A 26,195-nucleotide genomic window follows, 5' to 3' on the forward strand; every position below is an offset into this window, starting at 1 on the left:
AAATGTCCCACAGAAAAAATCAAATCAGAAAACTCTTTACAACGGGATTGTGAAACTTTATGTAACCTGGGTTAGGGTTAGATGATGAAACAAACGTGTAAAACAAACGCAATTTGGTTTGTTTTATTACAGCAAAGATGACATTTCATTCAATTGTATGGCATAATGGTTTTGAGAGCGTTGCGTTTAATTATCGCCATCTGCTGGACAAATGATGTTATTACAATACAAAAGTCACCATTGCAATGACTACTTCATCCAGGTCAGTAAGTTCTTCAGCGGTTGGCTGTAGGCGAAAACAGTCCTGTAGGTGAAACGTCCAGTCGCCTACTAACCAGCCAGCCAACTACTGAAGAATACTACTATACTAATGTACTATTACTACTACTACTACTACTTCTTCCACTACTACAACTACTAATAACAATAATACTAATAATGATTAGTTAGTTTTAATACGTTTTATGACTTGGTTTGCCAGTTTTTATTAGTTTTTATTTTTTGTAAATGTTTAGTTTTTATTAGTTTTCGTGTTAGTGGAGTTTAGTGGAGTAGATGCCATTTTAAAAATGTATTAGAACAGATGAACAGCCATCCCTGAACCAAATATAACAGTCTACAAGAGAGTAGACTGAACTGCAAAATGTGCATCATAGTTAGTGTGATAGGTCAAAAATCAAATAGCCATGAACATAACATAAATATAATCAATAACCCTCATGAGACACATCACATTGTTTGTGAGCTAGGGGTCTCAATCTCTCAATCTGAGGAAATAATAAAAAAAGAACTTGAACTTTACTCAGTTAGATAAACCAACTCTACCCAATTAACTACATCATGAATGTTATATTTTACTTTCATAGCCTAGTAAACGAAAAAAAATGAAAACATTTTGTTATGAATTAACCTTTCAAAATTGCTGGCAGAGGAAAAATAAATACACTTCATATGAACCCAAAAGGATTATGTATGAAATACATTTACAAAGTCAAAAAACTAAGAACATTATAGTTAGTTTTAAAACTCAAAACTCTTTTTTAAACTCTAGTTTTCCAAAGAAAGCAATCTCACAGGTGTGGGCCATAGTTTATCAGTGAAACACATGATTTTAATTGGAAGAAACAAAGGGTTTGCAAAGGAAGAACTATACAATACACATCATATTTAACAGTTATAGGGAGGACTTTAACAGTGTGTACGGATCCACAATATACAAACATCACTTCTGTAAAAATTGAAAAACAAAAAAATGTAAATCGGCTGTAAATCTGAGTTTTTATTAGAGGATGTGGATGACAGAGAGGTCAATAGGGGGCAGCAGTGTACCACATACATCAGAGACAACATTGTAATGTTGTTTCCCTGCTCCAGCATATGTGATTCAAATGGTCAGCTCATCAGCAAGCTCTGCAAAAAACCTGACAATCACCCATTCATTTGAATCAGGAAACATCTGAAACCTGCAGATCAGTGGGTACCCAGGACCAGGATTGAGGAACCCTGCCTTGAAAATCCCTGTATAGCCCCGCGATTCTTAAAGACTGAATAGATTTACAAATTAGCAGAATTTTTCCATGTTTTTACTTAATATGTATATGTATCTGTCTTAAATAACATCATAACATGACAACAAATTGTATGTTTATTAAGTTTCAGATGCTGATGATGCACCTTTCTCTCTGGGGAGAAAATATTTTTTAACATGCTGTAAAATAGACCAGAACATTCAGAGTAAAACTCCGCTCCCCTCTGAGGTCTGAGATGTTGACCTGCTGACCCTAATTGATAGCACTCTCTTTTGTCTGACTCTCCTCAGGCAGAGCAGCATCATTTTCTTCCTGAACCTCTCTCCCACAAAAGCATACAGGACAGGGTTGATGCAGCTGTGGAGCAGAGCAACGAAGTTTGTTGCAGTCAGAGCCAGGTTTACCGACATTCTCATGGCACAGTCAAACTGCACCAACTTAGCCCTCAGGACTGTGTCTATAATCAGGGTGACATGGTACGGTATCCAGCAGAGCAGAAATGCAATCACCACAGCGATGATCACCTTCATGGCCCGGTGTTTCCGGAAACTTTGAGCGCGCAGCAACCTCACGATAGTGATGCTGTAGCAGAATAACATGACACCAAGTGGGAACAAAAAGCCAAGAATGTGGCCTAACATTCTCGTGGCAAGTCGCCATGAGCTGGCATGCCCAGAGTCAAAGACCTCATAGCAAATCATCACGTCTGAGTCTTTGCTGAACTTGGTAGCATCTTTGAAAAGTGCAGGCAGACCGAGCGCCGACCCAACTGCCCAGACTGCAGCACAGAGGACATGGCTCTGGTGACTGCTCTGAGTCTCATTGGCATGCACGATCGCAACATAGCGGTCGATGCTGATGCAGGCCAAGAAGATGATGCTGGTGTGGAAGTTTGCATCGATGATCAGGCTGAGGAGTTTGCACATGAAGTCACCAAAGATCCACCCTTGCACCGCCGCCACTGCACAGAAAGGCAGGGTGAGAGCCACGAGGCCATCCGCCACGGTCAGATGAAACAAGTACACATCAGACGGAATCAGGGCCTGCCTGTTGGTGCCTATCACCCACAGCACCAGCAGGTTTCCTGGCACTGCCAGGAGAAAGATGACTATGAGGATGAGACACAGCGCCACGGCCACTGCAGGATCCAGCTCTTTTGGCTCACAAGGTGATTTATCAGGGTCGAAGTAGAGGGTCCCGTTCGTTTCGACCGTGTAATCCTGCAGGTCATTGAAGAAGTCATCAGGGAGGGTGTAGGAGTAGGACATGGCTGTGGATGGAAAACAGAGAGATATATGTACACTGTGGTGGCAGCACAAACATAGATAGATAGATAGATAGATAGATAGATAGATAGATAGATAGATAGATAGATGGATAGATAGATAGATAGATAGATAGTTCGGGTACTCACCTCCTGCACTGGATCGGTTGCAATTATTTCGGGGTAAACAACTCAACAAACACGTTTGTGCCGCAGAACACCCTTTTATGAGTGACACAACATCTGTCCCAATAATGTCACGTTTCCTTCCCCACATGTGTAACTATGTCCTGTTTCCTACCTTACCGACTATGAAACTCCCTGTGTTTGCAATATAGAGTGTTTCTACACATTTTGACATGACTGTGTGAGAGGAGTACAAGTATAATTGAGAAATATAAATAGACCATGGCTGAGTTTGATTCAACTGTTCAACACATGGTTCAAACTGGCGAGATAGCATAACCCGAAACAGGTTATCATTTAACAGATACAATATATACATTTACTATTAATTTACTATTACAACAGAGGTTAGAAGGTATGTAATCATATTATTTAGTTAATTTGTTCAAGAAACCGTAGAAATTTTAATGTTTACATCTTAAATATAACCAAAATATAGGAAAGGAAATATAGAAAACATTTATGGGCATTAATAAATTTACAAAATAAAACAGCTCAAGTTGACATGGCAACTCTATCACATGATGAGATCCTGTGTGGTGGAGTTGTTGAGTAATTGTTTTTTTTTTTAAAACATTCGGAGGTGTGCTGCGAAACTTCCTGGTAATAAAATAGTGCAATGTTTTCGCTCTTGCTGTCACAATAGCCAGGTATTACCTCTTTCATTTTGATTAGGTCACTTTTTCTTCTCTTATTTTTGAAAAACAATCAGGATCATTTTCACTATTTTCACATATTGTTTTATGTGTTTCATTTGTCTTATATTATACCATAGATTAGTGTGACACTTTTAAATTAATCTTCTACCCTTGCAGAAATGTACACATTCATCTATATAATGTATACAAACTTTGAAATGAAGACACTGTAATGGAGCTAAAAACAAAAAAAAAATTATTTTGAAAATATAAATTGAAAATTATATTGAAATTTCTCAAGCCAAAACATTCTGAGACACAGAATAATGACTGGTTACCAGGTTTTATTAAAAATGTCAGCCATTTTACCATGACAGTGTCATGTTTTTGCTCCACAGAAATAAGATCTTTGTCATTTCTGTGTTTTTCTTAAGCATGACAGACATCACTTTGCATAAACAGGAGACACATGACAATAACCACTCATCAGTAATAATAGGTTCAGCCACATCTATTCTCTCCAGAGCCAAATGTGCTTTCAAACACAAATAAATCACTCCACTCATACCAGAGTGCTATATCACCATCCATTATTGCCCCCAGACACCTGTCTCCATATACAATACAGCACCTGTGAGTAAATAGAGACTTCATGGCTCCACATGAATGACAGGCTTGTTTTTAGTTTCTGGTCTTTAGTTTTTGATTATATAAAACAATATTTTGAATCCTGGTCCTTGAAAACCCACAGCCCAAATGTTTCCTCTCCATATTTGTAACACTGAATTGATAAACAAACCATGTCCATGAGATGTTTGCTAAACTAATACAACTTAACTTTATGCATGTTATTTAAAACTTATACACGTAACATCTTGGTCCCAACCCAGTGTTTGGGAACCACTGTTTTTAGATGTTTCCTAGCTCCAACACACCTGGTTTCTGGGAATAAAAACTGAACTTTTTTTTTTATTGTTGTCAATTTACAGCTACGGCTAGTTTAGTTGATGCTATAGGAATGTGACTGTGTCTCCACTACAGCCACAGCACCTTTTTATGAGTTTTACTGTTTTACAAGACACTAACATTGTTACATCGCTCTGTCATCATCCCAGTGTCCTTTCCAGCTCAAAATATATTCACGTCTAACGCTAATAATGATTGCATAAATAATACTATGATATATTGATATCTGCCAATCGCCATTATGAAAGGTTTTACCATTTTTTGTTTCATCAAGATCAAATACAACAAGTAAATACTCAGGGTTGTTTTTTTTACAAAATGTACATATTTAATTAATTGATTGCTCATTTGGCTGATGAAATATTCACATGTCTTGTTCCAATTATTCAAAACCAGATGTAAATGCCTGCCATGTTATTTGATAATATGATTTAATTAATCTGCTTACTCGTCAATGACTTTAAATGACAGTGTGGACAGTTCGTTCCTTACATTTTTGAACTTTTCTTTGACAAAAGCACTGAAATACGTACAAGCTAGAAATTACTGGACAATAGCCATGACACACGTCTGTAAAATACAGCCTATATTGTGTTTGTGTTGACATCATGAAACCACTGATACATGTCTCAACCTGCCTTGCAATTAGGCAGACACATACTTTTTTTTACTGCTGCTCATACATAACATGTTAGCAGGCAAATTTGTCTTTGTTGATGTGTGTTTATCTTGTATGCAATGTGATGCTTTCTGTCTATGTCATCAATAATACCCCATATACAGTCAGTGGTCAGTTTATTAGATACACTTTGCAAAACACTGCATTTAATATCTTCAGCCTTAATTTGAATGTGAAATCTGTGGGGTTGCAACTAATTAATTATTCTAATTATTTTAGTTATTTTTTTAACATAACTTAAATCCACTTAAAAAGACCTTATAATTTATGTATTCATATTATGCAGGTTTCCCCACTTACACTGCGTCTACCATACTTGAAAATCAAAATCTATATACAGTAAATGAATAGGTCTGGTTTTCAAACAAGCTACTTTTGGTGATTTTATCAGAGAATATTTAGAACCTACTTCACAAAAACAGGCCTTTTCTGTTGATTTATTTATTTTTTGTCTAACGTCTCTGTATTCTGGTCTGGCATACACAATTGGTTTGCTCTGAAAATGTACCTCGGTTTACCCACAATGATATCATATATTGTGTCACACTGTCGGACACTGTTAACTTGGAAAATTCACGCATGCACCTGGAAATGAAACCCACCATCATTCACAGCCTTTATGCATAATTTGACTGATTATTTCATGTAAACATCATGGATAAAAAACAAAAATAAACCCAAAACACTTATCTTAACACTTTATCTTATATCTTCTTTGATTTTTCTTAATTATCCGTTGTACCTAATATTCCATTGCTTTTCCCAGTCGTGCCTGTATTTTATAAATATAGCTTGAAAAAAAGAACAATTGTCACAACGAATTTATTACAGGCAACGTCGCGGCCACACTCTTCAAATGGGGGTCCTCTGTGTAAAAATATGCGGAAGTAACAGGCGGAAGCAGCCTCAGCGGAAGCGGTCTGTTCTGTCAAGGGAGGAAAAATTAGCAGAATTTTGAGACAAAGCGGTCGATCTCATCACTTAGCTTAAGTTCGCCATTTCCCCCCTTTTCCTCGACACCGGCGCTCCACTGCGATGATCCTGTTAGAAATCAATAACCGCATTATAGAGGAGACGTTGGCGCTGAAGTTCGACGGCGCATCAAACGGGTGAGGAATCATCGTTACACCTGGCTAGCGCCGCTAACGACAGCTAGCTTTTGCCCCGTAGCATTTCACTCAACATGATGCCTGTAATATGACGAAGCAACCGATAAACGAACACAGTGGTGCATATTGCCGCATGGGTTGTGTTTTTATGGTCGTGAAATCAGGGGAAACACATCGTGAATTAGCTTCCAGATCCGCCGAGACTGCTTTGCCTGGAGCTGGGGTGTGTCTGCACGGACGGTGTTGTGCCAAAAAATGTCACCACAAAGATTAAAATCTCACCCAGGAGAAGGAAAATAACAAAATAGTTAAGGGTATTGCAATTGCCGTGACCTCACGAATGTAAAAATGCATTTAAAATGTAAATAAGGTTACAGGTTTGCTCACTTTAATAATAATTAGCTAGCAAGGTTGCTAGCTTATTAATTAACACGGAATTCTAAATGTAATTCAGTACATTGGTTCCTCCTTAAAAAAGTGAACTGAAACGTGATTTAGTCGCAATTAGTCGCGTGCTGTCAGAAGTGACAGGACTTGCTTGTGTGTTTCTCTGCACTGGAGGCATTTAGCGGCTACCTGTGCTCGCACCACCGTTGGAGCTGCTTCCGCATTCCACCAGTCAAGCTGATTCAAGTCTGTGCAGCGCTGCACTTTGTGAAGCAGAATAATAACACAGCAGCCTGAACAAGTTACTGCAGCGTCCGTCCTTTAAAAAGTCTGCCTGCATTTCACAGTCTGTGCCCCTCTTAAATGACGTTGTTCAAGTATTTAATGTATTTTTGGCTACTGTTGCGAGTGTGAGAAGATGTTAATATTTGTCAGCCAATGATGTTAGCTTGTTCAATGTTGCATTTATGTCTGTTTTCACTTCCCACATTTATAAGGGTAAGGAAAAGCTGCAAGTCCTCACAACATGAAAGTACTTTAAAAGTATTTTCGGGATAAAAACGTTCTTTTTTTTTTTTGCTTTGTAGGTCCAATGCATAACATTTAGGTTTTATTGGAAGAAATTGAACGTCTTCATAGCCTCACACAATGATGGATAAATGGATAAACCAACCACAGTGTGTGTTCCACATTTTGAAGTGGAAGCTTGTTAAGCAAATTAAGTGATTTCATTAAATCAATGGAACAATAAATGGCCAATATATTTCTGTCCTTCAACTGCATCTTTCAGCATTTTTCCTGAAGGTGTTTTTTGCTCATTCAGGAAGGAGGATTTTTGCTGCACAAAAGACAGCGTTTGACTAATTCACTCTATGTCTCATCAACATCCTATATTGTCTCTGCAGAAACAAGCCAGAGGCCGTCGATGTGACGTTTGCAGGTAAGATTGTATGCAACGGTTTGCTAAAATTCTTGATTTTAAAGATGCGAATGTGAGAATTATATGAATTTTATGGCATATATTTAAATTAAAATTAAAAAAGGTCCTTGTTTATGTCTGTGTAGAAGACTAGTTAGAAGTGTCTTTTATGATACTGTATTAATCATGAGGGCACACTTCAGAAAATATTATGTGTAACATTTATTGGTGCAGTTGCACGTTGCAGCTGAATATCCCTCACCTGCCTTTAGTTGGCATCAAAACTCAAATGATGTTGTTTGTCCATTGTGGGCTATTGTGAAAAAATAGCTACCTCTGTAGAGCTGACCTAATTCCTGATATAAATATAAATGGCACATTCTGGGGTCCTGAAAAACAACAAATACGATGCAGCTATGGAAAATAAAGTTATTGAGCCTCCATCAGGAAACTTATGCATAATGCCACTCTTTGCTGTTTTCCTGTATTTTTATTTGTACTGTAGCAGATTGTCATTTGCATAATGTCTCTCATAGCATTTGGTTTAATATTTGTGAAAAGAGGTGTGTCAGCTGTGGTCTGTAGCTTTTTGTGGGATTTAGGTCAGCCCTTTTTTTCAGGGCACATCAGCACTTTTGTGACGTTGACACATTTAAGTTGTAAGCTGTTACTGATGACGATACAGATTTTTAGCAAGCATTGCAATAGTGTTTCCTGTGATGTCATGTGCTTGGTGTACATGTTTGGCCCAGTCAGTAATGACTTCCAAATGACACAGAGCGTTAGTCCTCCCATGTTAAATTGAAATCATCAAATGTGTTATACAGTATTAATGCTGTGTTATTAGCTTTTTGGTGGAGAAGCTGGTGGTGAGGCATCAGGTTGCTTGTCTTCTTCTGAATCATCTGACGTGTATCTCTGCTGCAGATTTTGATGGTGTCCTGTACCACATTTCCAACCCCAATGGGGACAAGACTAAAGTGATGGTCAGCATCTCCCTGAAGTTCTACAAGGAGCTGCAGGAGCATGGAGCTGACGAGGTAACACACACACAATGATGAGAATGTGGTCGGAACATAAACAATTAGTCTGGAAAAGATCTCTCTGTAGTTTCACCAAATGTCACACAAGCTCGAAATTCTGAAATAATCCCAAGTGCCTGAAAGTCCTGGGGGGGGATCAGTTGTATTTCAAATGCTGCAAGCTCCAGTCTTCTAGTTCTTAAACAAAAACATTAAAGAAATAAAAAAAAAATTTAGCCCTCCAACACGTTTGCAGCAGATGCTTCTTGATACACTCTTCATTTCAGACACTACGAGCATGCTTCTGTGGTCAATCTGATGTAAAGAAGTATCTAAAAGGAAAAGTAGAATTAGGTTATGACACATACAGACAGACTTCTCTACTATGAGCTATGTTGCCATGTATGGAAGAAAGCAGCTTATTGGAGCTTCTGTACGAAACAGGAAGTCAGCATGTGTGTCTCATAGCAGAAGAGGACGTGCTTACTGTGAGCGCCAGCAGCCTGTGTGTGTGTGTGTGTTCTTATATTTATGACCCCTTTAGGACCTTTTGTGGCATAAACACTGACATTGTCAGGACAACTAGTCCCCATGGAGACCAAAACCTGGTCCTAATGAGGTAGAACCTAATTTATGAGGAACTGGCTAAGTTTAGGAAAAAATCTTTTGTTGACTGTCCGAACAAATGTAGGTCAAGTGAAAGTCCTTAAAAAGGTAGCTGCACAATCCCTTGTGTGTATATAATTTGACCTTGTGGGGACTACAACTTTAGGGGTTAAGACTTGGGTTTTAGTGTTCGGGTTAGAATTAGGTTTATGTTAAGGTTAGGCACTTAGTTGTGATGGTTGAGGTCAGGGTAAAGGGTTTTGGAATACATTATGTCTATGATGTGTCCTTACTAAGATATAAAAACAGGTTTGTGTGTAAGGGCTGCTTTCCAGCATCTTCCCACTAAAAGTCTCGTTTGAGACTTCTGATTTTTTATTATTATTATTATTATTTTTATTATTATTATAATAAAGGTAAATAAAAGACAAAGTTAAAAGTGTGAAATTGGTATTTACATCGGCAGATATTGGCTTTAAAATGTATTATCGAATATCAGTAAACACACACCAAGAAGGTTTAAATAAATAGGCTGTTACCTCCTTGACTTTTATTTATTTTGATCATTGAAGAAAATTTATATCTGCATATGCTGCAAGTAGGCAAAATATTACGTTAATTTCATGACAGAAGAGACTAAATGACCCCTGTAGTATCAGCAAAAGGTCCAATATCGTGCATCCTGAATTATAATTAAGAATCAAATTTTCCACACTGTTTTTTCCCCTTTTCTCTCTCACTTCTGAACTGGATTTGCATACATGGCCTCCTCAGTTCATACCATGATGACAGGTATTCATTTTCATACAGGAGGTGTTGTAAAATGAAGCCCTTAGAGCAGACGATGCAAAGCGCACTGGTCCTTCTGCCGCCCTTTGGCTATGAAAATCACAAGTGTATCAGTTGTTTTGAAAGCAACTGTTAAGTTTTTTTTAAATGCAATTGACCATCTCCTTATTATCTCGTGTGTAGAAGTTTTGCTATAGCAGATGTTGTGTTTGTTTGTTTGACACATTTTCTCTTTTCCTTCCATCTTGATAAGATATAACAGTTTAGTAATTAAACATATATATTTGATAAATTAATAGGAATGATACTCGTAAAAATAATAATTAAAAATAAAAATTAAAAAATTTGATGCATCCATAAGCCTTACAATAGACACAATTGCTGTAAAGAGACATGTTGGAGGTGGAGCATTATGATTTTAAAAATGGTGGGTTTTAGTACATGCATGAGTATAGATGTTATATTACTAACTAAGCTGATTAAAAGTCTGGGTCGGACTGATATCTGTAGCAAAGAATACTCAAGGTTCTGGTATAGATCGTATCAGACGCAAATGACTCTATAATAAACATTCATTGAATTTTGAAAATGTATCAAATAATGCTTTTTTTGGTTAAGGGATACAAGGAAAACAAAACTGAAAAAAAGAAAAATGCTTTCATTTCGGTTTTAAATGATTAGTTTCAAACCATAACATGTAGCTGTTAGAAGGCTGTGTCTAAAAAGGCTGCTCAGTCAAACTACACTCTGCTGCTCCAACACAAAGGATATCAGTCTCCCAGCAGCTTTTGTAATCGGGTTGCCTGGCCCCCGCGTTGAGCTCAGCCAACACTCCACAGCAGGACTATGATCAAATTGTTCTAATGAATGTGATGTTTTTGATGCATGCACAGCATTGATTGCCTCACTGGCCGTTTTACAAGTCGCACACGACTATTTTCACCCGCAAATGTGAATAACACTCTACTGTAATGTTGAGCCCTTTATTGGACTTGTATGATCAGTCACTTTGTTTTGTATAATATACAGGTTTCTAAATCTTTAACTTAAGTTTTATTTTCTCTTTAGCTGATTTAAGTATTCATTTTCATTTTCATTCCTATAACATAAGAAATAGCTTCCCTAACTGTGTGACGTCAGTGCTTCTTTTTACAACCACATTTAGAGAAGTATGATTAAAAATAAATGTTTCTTCTTTTTTTTTTCAGCTGCTCAAGCGAGTCTATGGGAACTTCCTGGTCTCACCAGAGGCTGGTAAGTTACAGAGCTCCTTTTAGAAGCCAGTGAAAGAAATGTAAAAAGCTTAGGCATAAATTTGATTGTGTTGTCTGTGTGCCACAAAGCAGCTTTAACAGACTGTGGTAGCTCCTTTTTAATCTGGATTTTCCATCCCTCTGTGTCCCATCATCTTTCCCTCAGGCTACAATGTGTCCCTCCTTTACGACCTGGACGTGTTACCAGCCAATAAAGAAGAGGTCGTCCACCAGGCGGGGATCCTCAAGAGGAACTGCTTCGCCTCCGTGTTCGAGAAGTACTTCAAGTACCAGGAGGAGGGAATAGAGGGCGAGAGGAGGGCTGTGGTCCACTACAGAGACGACGAGACCATGTACGAAGCTATAGACATACAAAGACGGTCAGGGGGCAGCTTTGGACAATCCTGATGTGTCTGACATGTCGTGTCTTCGCAGGTACGTGGAGGCCAAGAAAGACAGAGTGACCGTCGTGTTCAGCACAGTGTTCAAAGACGACGATGATGTCATCATCGGCAAAGTCTTCATGCAGGTTGGTGAGAACGTTCCTTCGTCCATTTTCTACCCCTTTGTCCTCTACATGAGGGTCGTGCGGCAGCTGAAGCCAAACCCGTTCTACATATGCGGGTTCACGCCCCGCACAGGTCGCCAGTACATCGCAGGGCAAACACACAGACGCATATGGTCAATTAAGAGTGTCTAGTTAAGCACATGCTCCACCACGTGGCCCCCAAATAAAGTGTGGAATGGAGTTCTGCCACACTGAAACCCACTGAGTGAGAAAATGCTGTAATATGCTGCAAATGATGCTTTACAATTACAATACAGGAGTTATTATGGCTGTTTGGGTTAGGGTTAGACTTGTTTTTAAAAGAAAAATACTTACAGAAGTAAAATACAGCCTCCAGCCATGGCCACTAACATCTGTAGATCAGCTCCTCTAAGTCCCAAAAACAAGGCTGAAGCTTAGAGGGAACCGAGCGTTCTCTGTTTCAGCTGCTAAATTGTCATTAAAAAAACATGCTTTTAACCCAGAGTGAGTTCTGTTTTATGTCTGTGTTGCAGCTTATTTTCTTTTTTCTAAATGCTTCTTTTATTGTCTTTTATGTGTGTGGCTTATGTAGTGTTATCTTTTTTAGTGTGCATTAATACAATTGCATTGGATAAGATAATCATTTAACCTGGCGATTATTTTCTTGAACAAAAAAACACAGAGGGAATGAATTCTACATTACACGCTGCTCTTTGTTTTTCTTGGTTTCCTTAGTATAGTCACAGTTTGGTCATATCGTAATGTCTAATATTTAGTTTTTAACAATAAAAATGTTCAATGTAACTAAATGAAAGCAAACTATTGCAACTTTTTTCTGTGTAGGAGTTTAAAGAGGGTCGGCGAGCCAGCCACGCGGCCCCTCAGGTGCTGTTCAGCCACCGGGAGCCGCCGCTGGAGCTGAAGGACACGGACGCCGCTGTCGGAGACAACATCGGATACATCACTTTCGGTCAGCGTCCACCGAGTTTAATCATCTACTAGGCCTGCACTGCAGCTGTGTCGATAACATGAGTAATAATAATAATAGTAATAATAATGATAATAATAATAATGATGATATTTTTTTTGTCCAGTCCTCTTCCCACGTCACACCAACGCCAATGCCAGAGACAACACCATCAACCTCATCCACACCTTCAGGGACTACCTGCACTACCATATAAAGTGCTCCAAGGTGAGATTGTTTGTAGATCAAGTAGCTTAATGAATAGCGTCTATTGCTAAATTGTCAGTACTTGGTATCTGCAAGTAGTCAAATTTAAGTAAATTGTACTTGTACTCGGTCAGAGAAAGTAGTATTTGGGCGTCCATCAACATTTTTGCTACAATCTTTTCAAGTCTCGGCTTTTTCTCCCCCTACAGTTTCAGAGTACATCCCACAGTAAACATCCATCCATCCACTGTCTACCACTTTATCTTCACTGTTTTAAACTCAATTGCACCGTGAAGCAATTCATGTTTCTCGCAACTCGGCACAGACTTCGCAAGAACTCCCGGTTTTGACTCTGGGTTTGGCGGCCCTGATCTTGCAATCTTTTCGCTAGCAGATGGTAAGGGGAGTGGAGACGGCCCCCAATCTCCCCACAACAAGCCACTTAACCATCACAAAGCCACTAAAGCTGTTAAATTAGGGTAAAAACCCTGCATAGTTCCACTTTAACACATGTAAGTTGAGTAAAATATTGTGGAAAGGTTTTGTGTAGGAACCCTGTATGTATGTGAAGTCTGCTTTAATTACAGGTCACAGACAAGTCGGCATGTCACCCCTGTAATTGTACATTCATATCTTCACTATAAAACCTCCACAATGGAGAGTCCAGCTACAGGAGTGAAGACTTGAGATATTTTCTTCGCAGTATGTGGGCGTTTGTGTACTCACGAGAAAAACACATACATGCTTGAAATGGCTCAGATAATGGACCCATTTCGACTGTAAACCCTAATCAGAGTTTGGTTTGCACGACTCGAAGTCGCAAGGCAGGTTTTTGTGTCACTCCGTAAGTATCCGGCTCTCAGACAGGCAGATAATGGAGGCTGGATGTCCGGATGTTTCCACCTCAGACAAGAAGGAGACTAAGTGGGTGTCACAGAAGGGCTGTGTGTTAAGAGTCTGGCACAGAGACTAATAAAACCTCGTCATTCACGTCCACGTCTCTTCCACAGGCTTACATTCACACACGCATGAGGGCCAAGACGTCAGACTTCCTCAAGGTGCTGAACCGCGCCCGACCCGACGCTGAGAAGAAGGAGATGAAGACCATCTCGTAAGCTCTGCTTCACCTCATACGCACACCTCCCTTCTAAACCATCACTCACATGAGTCAGAAAACAAGAAACCCAATTTGTTCTTTACAATAGCTGAATTTATATAACACCACTTCCTCTCAACCTGGGTGTCAAAATAAGAGCCACCGACTTCGGCTTTTTACTACGTCTTACAGAAAATGTTTGCCATAACACAACAGTAAAAATCGCTTTTTATTGTACAGTTCCCGAACTTCAGAAGCTTTTAGACTAAAGAAATAAAATTCATGCAAAAATTTCAACTAAAATACATGGAAATAGTGTAGGGGGTTGTCACTAGATATGTTTAGGAATCAGAGTGGAGGGGACGTGTAAATGTCTGTACCCACCACGAACTGTAGGTCGATCGGGACCCAGATGTTCAGAGCATCCGGCAGTCCCACAAGGGCCAGAGTGACCTAGGTAAGCAGGTGGAGGGATACGAGGTGCCAGTCTCGTAATAAATCTCTGAGTATATGAGGTCATTTTAGTGTGGAAGGGGCTTTAGTCATTTTTGCCATCATGATACTGGATGTACTTATTCTTCCTTTTTTACGAGTAGACGCATGGACCTATGTGTGTTTTTGAGGTGTGTATCAACTACTCCCTATGCGGTTAAAAAAGAAAAAGAAAAAGAAATACAGCTCTGAAACTAATTGGGAAACATCCATTGTAGTGTCACAAAGAGAGTCTTTGTTCTGCAGTCAATGTGTCACTGAAACAAGCAAAGAATACCCCCCACAGCATGTCACATGACTCACAGGTTGGGCAACACAGCAGAAAATTAAAGGTTCTCGGAAACGGAGGCCACTGCTTGTTTACACATTGTTTGATTATTTTGACAGAGATGTGACGCACTGAGTGGAGTCAAGTTTAAGGGCCAAGTAGCTTTTAGTGCTGCTGCCAAAACAGAATCAATTAATAATCTATGACTTAATTAATCATAAACTGTTTTGATAATCGATTCTATCAGTTTTTGTTGTAATTAAAAACGAGCTCTCTGAGGTTTTGGCTGCTTAATTGTGAGTATTTTCTGGTTTCTTTGCTCCGTATGACAAAGAAAAATCATTTAAAACGGAATCATTTTGGTTTATAGGAGAATGAAGAAATACTGATCAAGATTTTTTGACCAAACAAGTACTTGACCATGTGAAAAAGATCTTTACTTTAAATGCATCTTTCTTTAAATTTTTTTCGCTAGTGGAAAGACCTTCTCACGCTGAGGCTGACCCCGCCCCATCACAGGAATCCCCTTGTGGACACGCCCACCCCCAAACATGCCGCATTGAGACTCAACGCCACATCGGAGGATCGGGGACTCCAGGATGCCTCAAGAACCCCCTCGCCGCCCCCCCCATCATAAAGTTCCCTTTTTTTTTTTGAATGAATGCTAATGTTGGCTCCACTTAGAAAAAGCCAAGGCTGAAGAAACCTTGAAATCAAAGGGCATTCCTTGCTTTGGATAGTTAAAGAGAATTATAAGTCCTATATAAATATATATATGAAAAAAAAAGAATACAATTTTTGATACAATATCTTGTGTACTCCGTTTGGTACTCCACCTTTCCCCTCAACCGCATAGTCTTCATGTTCTAGATGAATTCAAGTCCTCCCTTCTTCTTCTTCTTCCTCTTTGTGCTTTCATGTCTGTTCCATTGTCATTTGAAAGACAAAATAAATCACTCTTTAAAAAAAACCCATCCCTTTTTTGTTTTTCTTGAAACTTGTGCTTATTTTACTTACTTTGAACAGAAAAAAAGCATATTTGTAATTATGATTATGTGACTTGTGGTTTAAATGTTCTCATAAGACAAGAAAATAACAATTATTAGGGTTCGAGCAACAAGGTTGCAAGAACCCTATTGAAACTGGAAGGATTATTATTATTATTATTATTAGGGTTCGAGCAACAAGGTTGCAAGACCCCTCTTGAAACTGGAAGGATTATTATTATTATTATTATTCTTATTATTCCCCCAAATGAATCGCCTTTTTGAGGCCTTTCCCATACCCCAAAACTCACAGATTTTTGTGACCGCATCAATCCTGGTGTAAATTTACGTCTGAAAAAGGTTCGGGGAATGTGCGTCGAAAATTGAATGTGGGAGGGGCCAATAAGTGCGGCGCCACCTGTCCAAATTCACCATGACCAACACAAATATCGCACATGCACGAAATTCGGTACACATGTGTAGTGGGTCAGGATGAAGAAAAAATTACATTATGACCATGATCCAAACCCAACAGGAATTCCGCCATCTTGGGTTGATTGGCGATTTTTTGGCGATTTTGGCGAATTCGCAGCAATGGTATTTGAACTAACTCCTCCTAGAGTTTTCGTGCGATCACCTTCAAACTTGGTGAGGTCCCTGTGGACCAGTTGAGGAGCTCACGGTATCAAAAGTTTTTTCAAATGTCGCACGGCGCGCGAGATAGGGGGCGGCAAAGTCCGTGATGATTCTGATGTTTCGCATCAGAAAAACAAAACTCTTATAACTTTGCGATGGAAGGTCCGATCCGAACCAAACTTGCTACCATTGATGATGGGCCATGGCTGAAGACGTCTATGAAAAAACGGTGAAGTTTGAAAACAGCGCCTCCTTGTGGTGAAAGAAAATACACAAAAAAAAAGTTTTTTTGCGATTTCGGGAATTACTTTTACACAGATGATCGTACCGCACTCAAAATTGGTGACAATAGTCACAACACATGGTAGATGATGCGTGACCAATATGACGACAAATCGTTTAACGGTGTTGCCATGGCAACGACGCAAAGTCGGATTTTTGGGACAAAAAATCAAACTGCTACAACTTTGCGAATCCTGGTCCGATCTGAACCAAACTTGCTAGGATTGATGATAGTCCGGCCCTAAAGACGTCTATATGAAAATATTCAATTTCGAAAACAGCGCCCCCTGGTGACAGCAGACAGTATGACAGCTTGTATTTCAATTATCTCCTCCTAGAGCTTTTGTGCGATCACCTTCAAACTTGGTGAGATCATTGTGGACGAGTTGAGCATCAAAAGTTATCAAAAGCTTTTTAAAATATTTTATGGCGTACGAGATAGGGGGCGCCAAAGTTGGAGATAATAATAATTTTTCACAGCAGACAATGAAACTCTTATAACTTTGCGATGGAAGGTCTGATCCCAACCAAACTTGCTATAGTTGATGATGGTTAGTTCCTGAAGACGACTGTGTTGCTGAAACGGTACATTTTGAAAACAGCGCCTCCTGGTGGTGGTAGAAAATTCAAAAAAAACAAACTGTTACAACTTTGCCAATCCTGGTCCGATCTGAACCAAAGTTGCTGGGATTGATGATAGTCCGGCCCTGAACACGTCTATATGAAAATATTAATTTTCAAATACAGCGCCCCCTGGTGACAGCAGACAGAATTACATTTATAGTTTTTGATGCTGCTCCAACAAGGATTGTTGTATCCACTTGAAACTTAGTATGTGGGACCCCAGACCCTTCCTCAACATGTACGTAAAAGGTCACCTCCCTACAGGAAGTGGAACGCCCGAAACAGGAAGTAAAGTCTTACATTGTCCGTTTGACACGAAACTAGATATGTGAGTTACGGGACCTTCCCTGAACATGTTTCCGGAGACGAACAGGAAGTCGGCCATTTTAAACAGGAAGTGCCCTCTAACTTTGCCGTACGTTGTCCGATTTGCACGAAACCTTATATGTGAGTTACGGGACCTTCCCTGAACATGTTTACGGAGACGCCGTTGACCGAACAGGAAGTCGGCCATTTTAAACAGGAAGTGCCCTCTAACTTTGCAGTACATTGTCCGATCTGCACAAAACCTTATATGTGACACCAGGGACCTGTCCTGAGCATGTCTGAAAAAGGTCACCTCCCTACAGGAAGTGGAACACCCGAAACAGGAAGTAAAGTCTTACATTGTCCGATTGACACAAAACTAGATATGTGAGTTACGGGACCTTCCCTGAACATGTTTCCAGAGACGAACAGGAAGTTGGCCATTTTAAACAGGAAGTGCCCGCTAACTTTGCCGTACGTTGTCCAATTTGCACGAAACCTTATATGTCACACCAGGGACCTGTCCTGAGCATGTCTGCAAAAGATGACCTCCCAACAGTAAGTGGAATGCCCTAAACAGGAAGTAAACTCTAAGATTGTCGGATCTGCACAAAACTTGATATGTAAGACAAGGGAACTTCCCTGAACACGTTTACGGACGCGCATTTGACCGAACAGGAAGTCGGCCATTTTAAACAGGAAGTGCCTTATAACTTTGCCATACGTTGCCGATCCCCCCCGAAATTTGGATCGGCATGTGCGGGGACGCCGCTGAAAATAACTAGTACTGAAAATAACTAGTACCGCGCGCGGTGAATGAACGGGTGAGAGCGCGAGGCGCGCGGGGAGCCGTGGCACACGGCGACTCGCGCGGGTCGGCTCGAACCCGTTCAGAACCGCGCGCGGTACTAGTTATTATTATTATTCTTATTATTCCCCCAAATGAATCGCATTTTTGAGGCCTTTCCCATACCCCAAAACTCACAGATTTTTGTGACCGCATCAATCGTGGTGTAAATTTACGTCTGAAAAAGGTTCGGGGAATGTGCGTTGAAAATTGAATGTGGGAGGGGCCAATAAGTGCGGCGCCACCTGTCCAAATTCACCATGACCAACACAAATATCGCACATGCACGAAATTCGGTACACATGTGTAGTGGGTCAGGATGAAGAAAAAATTACATTATGACCATGATCCAAACCCAACAGGAAGTCCGCCATCTTGGGTTGATTGGCGATTTTTTGGCGATTTTGGCGAATTCGCAGCAATGGTATTTGAACTAACTCCTCCTAGAGTTTTCGTGCGATCACCTTCAAACTTGGTGAGGTCCCTGTGGACCAGTTGAGGAGCTCACGGTATCAAAAGTTTTTTCAAATGTCGCATGGCGCGCGAGATAGGGGGCGGCAAAGTTCGTGATGATTCTGATGTTTCGCATCAGAAAAACAAAACTCTTATAACTTTGCGATGGAAGGTCCGATCCGAACCAAACTTGCTATGATTGATGATGGGCCATGGCTGAAGACGTCTATGAAAAAACGGTGAAGTTTGAAAACAGCGCCTCCTTGTGGTGAAAGAAAATACACAAAAAAAAAGTTTTTTTACGATTTCGGGAATAACTTTTACACAGATAATCGTACCGCACTCAAAATTGGTGACAACAGTCAAAACACATGGTAGATGATGCGTGATCAATATGACGACAAATCGTTTAACGGTGTTGCCATGGCAACGACGCAAAGTCGGATTTTTGGGACAAAAAATCAAACTGCTACAACTTCGCAAATCCTGGTCCGATCTGAACCAAACTTGCTAGGATTGATGATAGTCCGGCCCTAAAGACGTCTATATGAAAATATTCAATTTCGAAAACAGCGCCCCCTGGTGACAGCAGACAGTATGACAGCTTGTATTTCAATTATCTCCTCCTAGAGCTTTTGTGCGATCACCTTCAAACTTGGTGAGATCAATGTGGACGAGTTGAGCATCAAAAGTTATCAAAAGCTTTTTAAAATATTGTATGGCGTACCAGATAGGGGGCGCCAAAGTTGGAGATAATAATAATTTTTCACAACAGACAATGAAACTCTTATAACTTTGCGATGGAAGGTCTGATCCCAACCAAACTTGCTATAGTTGATGATGGTTAGTTCCTGAAGACGACTGTAATGCTGAAACGGTACATTTTGAAAACAGCGCCTCCTGGTGGTGGTAGAAAATTCTAAAAAAACAAACTGTTACAACTTTGCCAATCCTGGTCCGATCTGAACCAAACTTGCAAGGATTGATGACAGTCTTGCCCTGAACACGTCTATATGAAAATATTCATTTTCAAATACAGCGCCCCCTGGTGACAGCAGACAGAATTACATTTATAGTTTTTGATGCTGCTCCAACAGGGATTGTTGTATCCACTTGAAACTTAGTATGTGGGACCCCAGACCCTTCCTCAACATGTCCGTAAAAGGTCACCTCCCTACAGGAAGTGGAAGGCCCAAAACAGGAAGTAAAGTCTTACATTGTCCGATTGACACGAAACTGGATATGTGAGTTACGGGACCTTCCCTGAACATGTTTCCGGAGACGAACAGGAAGTCGGCCATTTTAAACAGGAAGTGCCCTCTAACTTTGCCGTACATTGTCCGATTTGCACAAAACCTTATATGGGACACCAGGGACCTGTCCTGAGCATGTCCGTAAAAGGTCACCTCCCTACAGGAAGTGGAACGCCCGTAACAGGAAGTAAAGTCTTACGTTGTCCGATTGACACGAAACTAGATATGTGAGCTACGGGACCTTCCCTGAACATGTTTACGGAGACGAACAGGAAGTCGGCCATTTTAAACAGGAAGTGCCCTCTAACTTTGCTGTACGTTGTCCGATTTGCACAAAACCTTATATGTGACACCAGGGACCTGTCCTGAGCATGTCCGTAAAAGGTCACCTCCCTACAGGAAGTGTAACACCCGAAACAGGAAGTAAAGTCTTACATTGTCCGATTGACACAAAACTATATATGTGAGTTACGGGACCTTCCCTGAACATGTTTCCAGAGACGAACAGGAAGTTGGCCATTTTAAACAGGAAGTGCCCTATAACTTTGACATACGTTGCCGATCCCCCCCGAAATTTGGATCGACATGTGCGGGGACGCCGCTGAAAATAACTAGTACTGAAAATAACTAGTACCGCGCGCGGTGAATGAACGGGTGAGAGCACGAGGCACGCGGGGAGCCGTGGCACACGGCGACCCGCGTGGGTCGGCTCGAACCCGTTCAGAACCGCGCGCGGTACTAGTTCTATTTGTTTTGCGTTTTGTTGGATATTTAACTTTAACTTACATCCACATTATCACTATTAGGATGTTTTTAACTACACTGTAAAAACAGCCTTACTAGATATATGACAAATATTCTCATATTGATGTATACTTTCTTGTTTTAAGAAAATGAATCTGCCAATAGGGGAAGCAAATTTTGCTATCTTGTAAATTTATCCACTTTTTGTTTTAAGTCATGTGACTTAAACTGAGGGAAAATGTGTGCTTATCACAAAGAAATTCTGTCATGTAATTAATGAAAACTTTGTTTAAAATGTTTTAGCTTTGTAATTGCAGCTTAAAGTAAACCATAATATCTTATTAAGCCGGAGTTGGATCCTTTTTTCTTAAAATGAGATTTTTTTTCTGGTACAAAACTTTCTTGAAAATTCTTGAAAATTGGACTGAATTGTACATGAACCATGTTATCTTATGTCAGTACTACCTATATTTACGTTAACTTAAAGATTTAATAGTATAACCTTTATATGGTTAAAGAGTTTCTTAAACTGTGTTTCCACCATTTGACTCTCTTGTACTGAACCTTTAAACTTATATGTTGTTTCTTTGGTTTACACATTTCACTTTACCCAAGGTGAAGAGATGATTCATTGACATTTATTCTTAATCTTTATTCCTAATTTTCAAAGCCAAAAATATACTGCACAAGGCAGCATACATTGATTGATTGATTGTAGTAAATGAATAAAAGAAGACACCGGAGAAATTTCATTTTAAAATTCAAAGTTTTTATTTTTTTTATGATATCTGAGAAAGAAAAACACTTTAGGTCTGGGCAGCATCAACCGAATATGATACGTTTAAAGATCAAGTTTTGGCTTTTCATCTTCTTTCTCGGACTCAGAGGAGGAAGAAGAAGAAGAGGAAGAAGAGGAGGAGGAGGAGGAAGAACTCTTCTTAGTTTTGGGCTTTTTGTTTTTTTTCTTATGGTTTTGGGCTGCGACCTCGATGACGTCTCCTGCTGCCTCTGCCTCAGCTGGAGTCTCCTCCTCCTCCTCCTCCTCCTCGGTGATATATTTATTAGCAGGGCTGCTTTCTTGCTTCATTATGGCTTCTTCTTTTACTTCCTCCTGCTGTTCGGGCACCACATTGTCAGGCATTTGTTGCTCTGCAAGCAAAAACATGACGAAGACTTCACCAGTTGTGACCACATAAATGTGTTAACCTCCTTTCAGTCCTTCTGCGCGTAGCCATCAACAAAGCGTCATTGATGACAAATCATACTCTTTATAGTTGTAAATAAGATGTATACATACATTTTTTAACAATACATGATTGGAGAGTAGTGAAACTTGAAAGGAAGGAGTTCAGCATGCAGAGAAATTCAGTCTCTCGCTGAGAGTTGAATCAGAAGATTGACGGAGTTAAGTAGTTTGTAAGCAGGGTCGTGTCTTATTTGTTTCACATGACTTCAGTCCTAAATACCATGTACAGCGTCACCTTATCGACTGGTATTGCTAACAATGGCTAGCTAACTTCTTAACCGGAATGTGACGTCACTCCCAGTTCCGATCTCCAACTTCCGATTTATTTAAATGGTTACAATTATTTCTTTTAATCCAGCTATGCTGTCTTATTTGTTTCACATTAATTCAGTCCTAAATACCATGTACAGCTGGTATTGCTAACAGCGGCTAGCTGACTTCTTCACTGGAACGTGGTCGACTCAGTGGTGACGTCACTCCCAGTTCCCACTTCCAACTTCCGATTTAAATGGTTACAATTATTTCTTTAAATCCAGCTATGGTGTGAATATTGGGTGTCAATACAGTGGGCTAACTAATGCTAATCATTTGCTCTTGGGTAGGAGGTTGGCGGTGTTTGCAGTTTCCAGTCTCAGTTGCTATGCTAAGCTAACCAGCTGCTGACTGTGCTTCACACAAACCAAACACATCAATCTTCTCATTTAACTCTCACGTAGCGAGAAAGCCAACAGGCGGTGCACATTTCTTTGAATCACATGTGATGTTAAGGTGCTGTTGATTTAGTAAGAGGTGCATTCACATCAGCATCAACTTTATTGCTAACACTTTTCCAGCCTCTTTTATGGAGAGTCAGGTAAGAGATCTTTAAGTTACTATGAGTTTGAAAGGACTAAACCGAGCATCCTTCTTGGCAATAGAGACTAACTTGTTAATCAGGTGACTCTCTGCTGTAATTTTACTTATTCCAGCTGGACACATAACTTACCACTCTGCAGTGCTTCGTCTAAAGAGAACTCCAAGCTGTCGGGGAAGAAAAGGATAAGTATGCAGGTGGGGGGAAAAAAAGGTTCACCATGCATGCTTTTGTTTTGAGGTACTTTTGTCGTTTAAAAGAGGTTTAACTGATGCTTTTCAGTTATGCTTTTTTTTTTTCCCATAGTGGTACAGTTCGGTTTGGTACAGTACAGGATGGGTCGGGCTTGTATTTCAACAGAGAACTGCACTTTTACTTGGTAGCCCAAGGGAAGGGAAATGGTTGGGGCGGATTATGTTGGTACTATTGTGAATAGAAATGTAAAAAGATTTGTACCATACTGTACCAAACTGAAGCATTCCACTTAATGGAAACGTAGCTTTAGAAGAGAATACGCAAACTAAGAAAAACTGCGTAAATATACTCTCCTTACTCTTAGCAAGAAAGCACCTATGGGTGTTCTCCAACAGAACGTCTTTAAAACTTTAAAGATACATTTGTCAATAATTATCGTTATTATTGTTATTATTATTGTTATTCTTATTGTTATTATTAATAATAATAATAAGATATGGTAGAAATTAGTAGCCATAAAACATTAGATGTATGTTGGTAAATGGGTTACAAACATCTGACATACATTCTTCTGACCATCCTCACCTGTCAGTGTCAATGGTCATCCCAAGGATCAGCTGCTGGTAGTTATTGATTTCCGACTCTAACTTCATCTTGACACACAGCAGGTCCTGGTTGGTTTCCACCTGGCGCTCCACCTGTGACCTCACCTTCTCCAGCTCATCCGCCAGCTCCAGGATCACCTTGTTGAGAGGTGCCAGCCGCTGGCCATTCTCATCTCCCGTGTTCCGCAGGGTCTCCTCCAGATTTTGGATCTGAAAGGACAGAGAAACACACATAAAAGACATGACTCCGCAAGACTTCTGATGTTTTCCTGTTCTCGTGGTTACGCAACAGGAGAACCAGGTGGTTTGTTTGTCAGTCCACAGTAACACGGAGCAAGAGTCAGTCTGGTTTAAAGTAGCAAGTTGACACAGTAATGACAGTACAGTCAGGAATGCTTGTGAGATGAACAGGTAGACAAACACACCTGCAGGTGATTTTGACATTCCTGACATGATAAACAAAAGATATTGGTTAATATTAAGTTGTTTGCACTTCCTGAAGAGATTGAGATTGAGATTGTGCTCCCTCATGTGTTTGTGTGGTTACCGTGCTCTGCAAACCCTGGATTTTAATTTCCAGGATTTGTTTGTCTTTGCACAGATCCTTAAGCTCTCTCTTTCCAGAATGCACGACTTCCACATTTTGGGCCTCCTCCACCTTGATGTTTTCAAACTGAAAAGGATCAAACAAGACGAATATGGTGTCATAAACTAAGAAGATGGACATGAGAGTGTTCCAACATATGGAGGACACGGCGTACCTTGCTCTGGTACCACTCATCAGTCTCCTGCCGGTTCCTCTGGGCTAGTTTATCATACTGGCTGCGGATCTTGTTGAGATTCTCAGCCAGGTTGGAATTCTGAGAATCGATCTCGACCGTCACCACGGACTCCCTGATCTTCTCACGCAAGACGTCCACATCCTGCAACAGCCACAGTTACAACTAAACCTTCCCTCAACACTTACACAATTCTGTTGATATAAAAAGTAGGGCTGCAACGATTATTCGCAGCTCTAATTAAAACTGTCTCACATCCTTGTGTTCCAGCTTGAGGCGGACAAGCTCGTCCTTCACCAGCACAATCTCCTTGTGTTTCTGCTCGCAGTTCAGCCTGGTTTCCACAGCAGTCTTCCTCAGGTCGTCCAGGTCGCGTTCCATTTCCTCACGGGACTTTTTTTCGTGATCCGCCCTGCAAACAGGATGGATAAATAACCCAACAATGAAATAACTTCATGCATGCACTTCTTAAGACAGGTGAGTGAAGAGAAAAAAGTTGGAAACGTTTTATCGAAGACCTTCATCTGGCAAAAAACTTAATCTGATGCCTGATCAAAGTCCTTTCATATCAATAAAATCATTCTTGGAAGTTTAGACACTGTGCAAGAGACTGCATAAAACCTACTTGTCCTTGAAGTCATTGTTGGCCATTTTGGTGTTGTCAATCTGGAGTAGCAGCTTGGCGTTATCCATGGTGATGTCTTTTAACTGACAAAAAAAGGGCGAGGTTAGGGTTCAATCATTTCAGTAAGTGATTAAGTTCAGTTTGACACAAACTGAACTCAGGGAAATTACTCACAACTTCCTTTTATGCATGTTATTTAAAATATATACACAAAAATCTGAACTGAAAGTTTGGGGAAAAAGAAATCTCCCACAACCCATGTGTGGGACCCGACCCAGTCTTTGGGAACCACTGTATGTATATATTGTGTATATTATAAGTGTTTCTTATAATATGTAACAAGATGTAAAGTTCAATCAAAAAAAGCCTAATATTATCAAGAAAATAGGTCATGTATATATGTGTATATTTATATACAGTATGTGAGTACTGACCTTGTTCTTGAGGACATCCAGAGGTTTCTCTATCTCGTCCCAGTCCCGGTCCTCAAGTTCTCTCCTCTTGGCCAAAATCTCATCGATCTGTTTTTCCACGTTCTCGTTCTCCTCCCTCAGCTGTTTCACTCGGTCCAGGTAACCGGACAGTCGGTCGTTCAGACCGCGCAGTGTCTGCTTGTCATCCGCGGGGGCGGCAGGCGCGGCAGGCGCGGCGGGAGCGGCAGGAGCGGCCCGTGCGTAGTCTCTGTCGCTGTCTTTGCGCAGGACGCTGCGCAGCCCCTGCAGACTCGCCACGGACGCCCTGGAGCCTCGGCCCCCGGCTCCCCCGAACATGCTGGCGGCGGTGTTTGAAGGCATGATGGCACCTGGTTGAGAAGAAGCTGTCAGACTGAGAGGGTTTCAGTGAATGGGGTTCAGC

At 40.4% G+C, this 26,195-nt stretch overlaps 3 protein-coding genes across 5 annotated transcripts; 1 reads left to right on the plus strand and 2 right to left on the minus strand.

The window, feature by feature from the left end:
* Positions 1 to 1,084: 1,084 nt before the first annotated feature.
* On the minus strand, positions 1,085 to 3,320 carry LOC122785439 (C-X-C chemokine receptor type 1-like). 2 transcript variants are annotated; one of them, XM_044051234.1, is made up of 3 exons: positions 2,944 to 3,320; positions 1,698 to 2,799; positions 1,085 to 1,606 (listed from the first exon to the last, which is right to left on the minus strand). In XM_044051234.1, the coding sequence occupies exons 1-2, from the start codon at positions 3,068 to 3,070 to the stop codon at positions 1,730 to 1,732; spliced, it is 1,197 nt and encodes a 398-aa protein (XP_043907169.1). In that variant the 5' UTR covers positions 3,071 to 3,320; the 3' UTR covers positions 1,085 to 1,606; positions 1,698 to 1,729. The 2 variants fall into 2 exon arrangements, with proteins under 2 accessions (XP_043907169.1, XP_043907165.1); XM_044051230.1 differs by having other exon boundaries at positions 1,085 to 2,799; positions 2,944 to 3,319.
* Positions 3,321 to 6,132: 2,812 nt separating this feature from the next.
* arpc2 (actin related protein 2/3 complex, subunit 2) lies at positions 6,133 to 15,994 on the plus strand. The gene is made up of 10 exons (XM_044016775.1): positions 6,133 to 6,371; positions 7,664 to 7,698; positions 8,605 to 8,717; positions 11,303 to 11,348; positions 11,514 to 11,700; positions 11,783 to 11,876; positions 12,720 to 12,846; positions 12,971 to 13,071; positions 14,061 to 14,161; positions 15,382 to 15,994. The coding sequence occupies exons 1-10, from the start codon at positions 6,298 to 6,300 to the stop codon at positions 15,401 to 15,403; spliced, it is 900 nt and encodes a 299-aa protein (XP_043872710.1). The 5' UTR covers positions 6,133 to 6,297; the 3' UTR covers positions 15,404 to 15,994.
* A 5,805-nt stretch (positions 15,995 to 21,799) lies between these two features.
* On the minus strand, positions 21,800 to 26,183 carry LOC122761562 (keratin, type I cytoskeletal 18-like). Of its 2 annotated transcripts, XM_044016788.1 has the most exons (8): positions 25,775 to 26,183; positions 25,341 to 25,423; positions 24,971 to 25,127; positions 24,698 to 24,859; positions 24,484 to 24,609; positions 23,917 to 24,146; positions 23,269 to 23,303; positions 21,800 to 22,186 (listed from the first exon to the last, which is right to left on the minus strand). In XM_044016788.1, the coding sequence occupies exons 1-8, from the start codon at positions 26,132 to 26,134 to the stop codon at positions 21,879 to 21,881; spliced, it is 1,461 nt and encodes a 486-aa protein (XP_043872723.1). In that variant the 5' UTR covers positions 26,135 to 26,183; the 3' UTR covers positions 21,800 to 21,878. The 2 variants fall into 2 exon arrangements, with proteins under 2 accessions (XP_043872723.1, XP_043872732.1); XM_044016797.1 differs by lacking the exon at positions 23,269 to 23,303 and having other exon boundaries at positions 21,835 to 22,186.
* Between the last annotated feature and the right edge of the window lie 12 nt (positions 26,184 to 26,195).

This window comes from Solea senegalensis, linkage group LG2 (assembly GCF_019176455.1).
Source record: "Solea senegalensis isolate Sse05_10M linkage group LG2, IFAPA_SoseM_1, whole genome shotgun sequence".
Lineage (NCBI taxonomy): Eukaryota > Metazoa > Chordata > Actinopteri > Pleuronectiformes > Soleidae > Solea > Solea senegalensis.

Bases quoted from the DNA above. Each gene is read 5' to 3' on its own strand.
- LOC122785439 (XM_044051234.1), bottom strand. From the start codon at position 3,070: ATGTGGGGAAGGAAACGTGACATTATTGGGACAGATGTTGTGTCACTC. The intron at 2,800-2,943 runs GTGAGTACCCGA...TTCCATCCACAG, and splicing joins CAACCGATCCAGTGCAGGAG to CCATGTCCTACTCCTACACC.
- arpc2 (XM_044016775.1), top strand. From the start codon at position 6,298: ATGATCCTGTTAGAAATCAATAACCGCATTATAGAGGAGACGTTGGCG. The intron at 8,718-11,302 runs GTAACACACACA...TTTTTTTTTCAG, and splicing joins AGGAGCATGGAGCTGACGAG to CTGCTCAAGCGAGTCTATGG. The intron at 11,701-11,782 runs GTACGAAGCTAT...GTGTCTTCGCAG, and splicing joins TACAGAGACGACGAGACCAT to GTACGTGGAGGCCAAGAAAG.
- LOC122761562 (XM_044016788.1), bottom strand. From the start codon at position 26,134: ATGCCTTCAAACACCGCCGCCAGCATGTTCGGGGGAGCCGGGGGCCGA. The intron at 25,128-25,340 runs GTAGGTTTTATG...TCCTGTTTGCAG, and splicing joins AACAATGACTTCAAGGACAA to GGCGGATCACGAAAAAAAGT. The intron at 24,147-24,483 runs GTAACCACACAA...CTGTCCTTTCAG, and splicing joins TCCAGGGTTTGCAGAGCACG to ATCCAAAATCTGGAGGAGAC.